Raw genomic sequence first — 4091 nt, 5'->3', positions numbered from 1 at the left:
CCACAAGTTCGATATCAGGTAAAATAGACCCACAAATTATTCCTCAAAGGCGTCTCGTCCCTCCCCGCAGAACACTATACCCACTAAGAAAAAGAAAAAGAATGATGAGCATGCATATTCAGGTTATCCTGCTAGAAAAATATCCAGTTGTGAAATGAAGTTTGCAAGGAAATGTTTCACAAAATCGGTCGATGTCTCAGCGCACAACTGCTGCACATGATCTGAAGGGGGTGTAGTCACTAACAATCTTGTGCTTTATACTGTGACCAAAGTGCACTCGGTAGTATTTTATTTTCCCCTTCTAAGTATGGCATTAATGCTACACCCTGCACAGATACATACTTCTAGTTGACATATAGATCGCCCCGTTCATCCTGTCTGTCTCGTGGGCCTTCTTTGCTGTGTGCGGTCTCGTGAGCCTCTTTTGCGTAGTATCGTTCTCGTGGGTTTTGTTTTCGTATGGTCGGTTTCGTGCCGTGAGCCTTTTTCGCGTAGGGTCGACTTAATGGGCGGTATGACTCATGGACATATTTTCAGTGTAGGCCTCGTGGGCCGTATGACTCTTGGGTATCCTTTGTATTGTATTGTTCTGAGAATAGTGCTCGTCCCTTAAACTGTGGTCATGACTCAAAGGTATATTGATGTTTTTCTTTTTGCTTTCCTTCATTTCATGCATTTCCTCAAAATATAGATTTGATTTTCAAAGGATTAAATTTGCCTTAGAAATGGAAATGATAAAACGGAAAAGTATATAAATTTATAAAATGAGACAATGTAAAATGTGTGAAGTGATCACATTGTTTGCTGGGGACGACGGTGTTATGGACATTAGATATGCTGCCTTTGACGCACACACATTTGAAAGTACCAATCATCCGTTTAGTAGAAGTTAAACGCATGTAAAGCACAATTTAAACAAAGTTGTACAGTTATTTCTTGTTCGTATGGTAAACCTATGATCAGATCATGTTTGTATTGGCACAGTTGAATAGGTGTCACCTAACTGCATACGAGCAGTCTCTGTACGAAGACACTACATTGATCATGGGCGTCACGGAGGGGGGGGGGGGGGGTTCGTTGGCGTGAACGCACCCCTCTCCAGACGATGACGATTTATTTATTTTTTTGCTTGTTAGGTGATGAAACCCGGAAGTGGGACCAGAAATATAAACGCAACTCCCCCACCCCCACCCCCCTTGGAAAAGCTGGTGACATACCCACTCATTCGCTAGTCTGTCCACAAACAAAAAGCATTCTAAACCTTCTGTCGTCATTTATGAATTATCTAATAGTAATTACAGCTCTCTCTTGTCTACATTATCATCATGTTTACATGATTGTGTGACACCTAGTCCCTTTTTGAATGAAACTGTAGATCAAAATATCAGTATCTATAATCAACTACTAGTTACTTTAATAATCAACTACTAGTTACTTTATATCAAAATAATGATTCAGACATATCATAGCAGAAGAAAAGGGGCTTTATCGTATAATCTTGGCGACTGCAATCGACAGTTTACTGTAATGCTCCCTCAGTTGAAAGATTTCAAGTTTACCAACCACCAAAATCTTTCCTTCAACGAAATGACGAAATTAATCAATAAATGAAAATTAATCTATACAGATTAAAAAAAAATAGCATAACAATAATTGATAATAAAACAACAAAACTGCACATATGCACTTGCACCCTGACTCACCTTTGCACTGTTGCATTTTGTAGCTACTCTGTTCGGTTACACGATTTATAATATTAAATGATTTGTAAAGAAATAGAGCCATATGTTTTTCCAAAGGCAACCATCAACCTCCTGCTTAGTTAATTCTATTGAATAGGCAATGATTTTCCAATTATTTTTGTATGATCATAATTCACCTATACAGTATTTCATTATTGGTACATTATACATGACTATATTTATATTCACTTTGTGTTGGATACAATGTAAATAAGTAGTATTGGAAAATTGTTTATGTTGTATATACTGCAGAAATAAATCAAATCAAATAAATCAAATCAATAATTTGTGATACGAAAGAAAGTAACAGCAAATGACTTGCTCATAAAAAAAGGAATGAAAGAGGAAGCAGTTAAACGCTAATCTACACTCTGTTCTCATCAGCTACGCCTCTCAAGGATTTCTCAATTTGAGTGCATAATCAATTATGCAATTAAATTTCCTTCCATGGCATATCTTTTTCTTTTTCCTGTTGGTTTGCTTGTTTGTTTGCAATGAAATCTGTGGCTTACTTTGAACTATTTTATGAGTGTTATATATTATAAGTGGTATTAGAATATCTGTAGTTTTTCAGATGACGTTCTTACCCTATGCTTTGTTCCTTTACATTTTTTTTTATTATGACGTAATTATCAAACGAGGAATTAAAAGAAATCGCTGATCACTCAATGAACCGATGTTTAAGCATGTCCTCGTAGTACGGCATCGCTTTCTCAGCGAGTTCCCGCACATCGTCTGTTACCTCCTCCCAGGCCGGGACCGCTGTCGGAGGAGTGAAATGGGTGCTGTACATGGACACGCCCAAGAAGGCTTCATTCTTATACATGTTATCACCTGCCCACTTCCACGACTTGGCTACCTCAGGCGACCCGGACCATTGTAGGAGCGACTCTGAGTAGGGGAAGCCCACGGCTTGACAGAACTCTCGAAGTACCGGTGCGGGGTTGGTGAGAAGAGCAGACGAATCAATGACCAACGGTGACGGGGTGACATAATCTCGTATGTAGGTCCAGAGATCGTGATGCTGCTGGAAGACGGCATCGACGCCATCCTCCTTGGCATAGAGGCGGAGGTCGAAGGAACTTTCATCAGTTTCGTTGAACTTTAGCATTCCAGATTCTTGGAGCTGTGCGAACCACCTCTTTCTCATCGACTTGTACACGAGCAGAGGATGCCTGATGATGAAGGCGTGTTGATATCCTTTTGGGATGAATTGCCGTCTCTGATCGGTTGGCATGGCTACGCTTTCATCTTTCACGAAAACATATTTACTGGATGATTCCTCCAAGTCCTTCTTGATAGTTACAAATCTATATTTAACAGAAAATCGCAAATAAGATAATTACTCTGAATTTCTAGATCATTAATGTCAATGACCAGTGTAAGTGCATGTTGCATGATAGATTTGTTTTTTCTTTTTCGTACGTAGGCGAATAACAATCGATGTTCTTACATTCTATTAGATTCTTTACTGTGAGGTAAACACAAAGAAACAAGATGCAATAGTAATTTTTTGAAGATCGTATTGAACGCAATATAGTTAAGTTCAAATTTCATCAATTTTCATTAAAACAACATACAAAATACCCTATCCAAACAGCTTTTTGTCGATTTACAACTGTAATGCCGTGTGCATCAGTAGGTACACATTAAATTTCTGTTAAAATATGAGCTTTAACAATACAACATAAATGCAAAAGAAGCAATGAAACAAGTGCCTCGTCCATTATTCATTATGCTTGAAAACTGCTCGTTGTCATTTCCTGTTGACGAATCGAAAAGGTCATAGACGCTCGGAAAACTTACGGTAATCTATCGGGAAAATATGTGACCCCAGGCATGTATTTCTCCATAGTCTCGGCAACTTTCTTGAACAACTCCTCGTGACCATCATAGCTCATTGGTTTGTCTTTAATCCCAAGCTTCTCTAGTTCATTCAGGGCAAAGTGGCAGAAGCCAAACGGTTCCATCCACACTTCGCAGCCTGGAATCCCCGACATGCATTTCGTGAACGCCGTCGAGATCGATCTTGGTATCATCCACAGAATCGCCCGACCTCCGCTTTTACCGCCAGGGTTGTCTTTCGGTATATTAGACATTGTGAGGTATTATGAGGAACGAAAATTTGAAACAGGTCTTCTCTTATTATAATTATGCCACCAAAGTGGGACTACTCGGTTATCAAGTCTGTTCACCGAGTTGTTTGCCAAGTGGCCTTTGATCGTCTTGATCACATGGGGATTCGAGATTCTGGTTCTTATGTTTGCTTTACCTTTCTTTTCAACCTCTGTCTGACCTACAGTGGTAGATAAACGAATGATTTCGTCATATCTGTAAATATAGTGTACG

The 4091-nt window shown here is 39.3% G+C and overlaps 1 protein-coding gene across 1 annotated transcript; it reads right to left on the bottom strand.

Moving 5' to 3' along the window:
• Positions 1 to 2403: 2403 nt before the first annotated feature.
• On the bottom strand, positions 2404 to 3841 carry LOC140228334 (uncharacterized). Its single transcript, XM_072308561.1, has 2 exons — positions 3549 to 3841; positions 2404 to 3052 (listed from the first exon to the last, which is right to left on the bottom strand). The coding sequence occupies exons 1-2, from the start codon at positions 3839 to 3841 to the stop codon at positions 2404 to 2406; spliced, it is 942 nt and encodes a 313-aa protein (XP_072164662.1).
• Positions 3842 to 4091: the final 250 nt, after the last annotated feature.

Source organism: Diadema setosum, chromosome 5 (genome assembly GCF_964275005.1).
Source record: "Diadema setosum chromosome 5, eeDiaSeto1, whole genome shotgun sequence".
NCBI lineage: Eukaryota > Metazoa > Echinodermata > Echinoidea > Diadematoida > Diadematidae > Diadema > Diadema setosum.
Note: the sequence above shows the minus strand (reverse complement) of the source record. Positions and strands in the feature narration are given on the sequence as shown.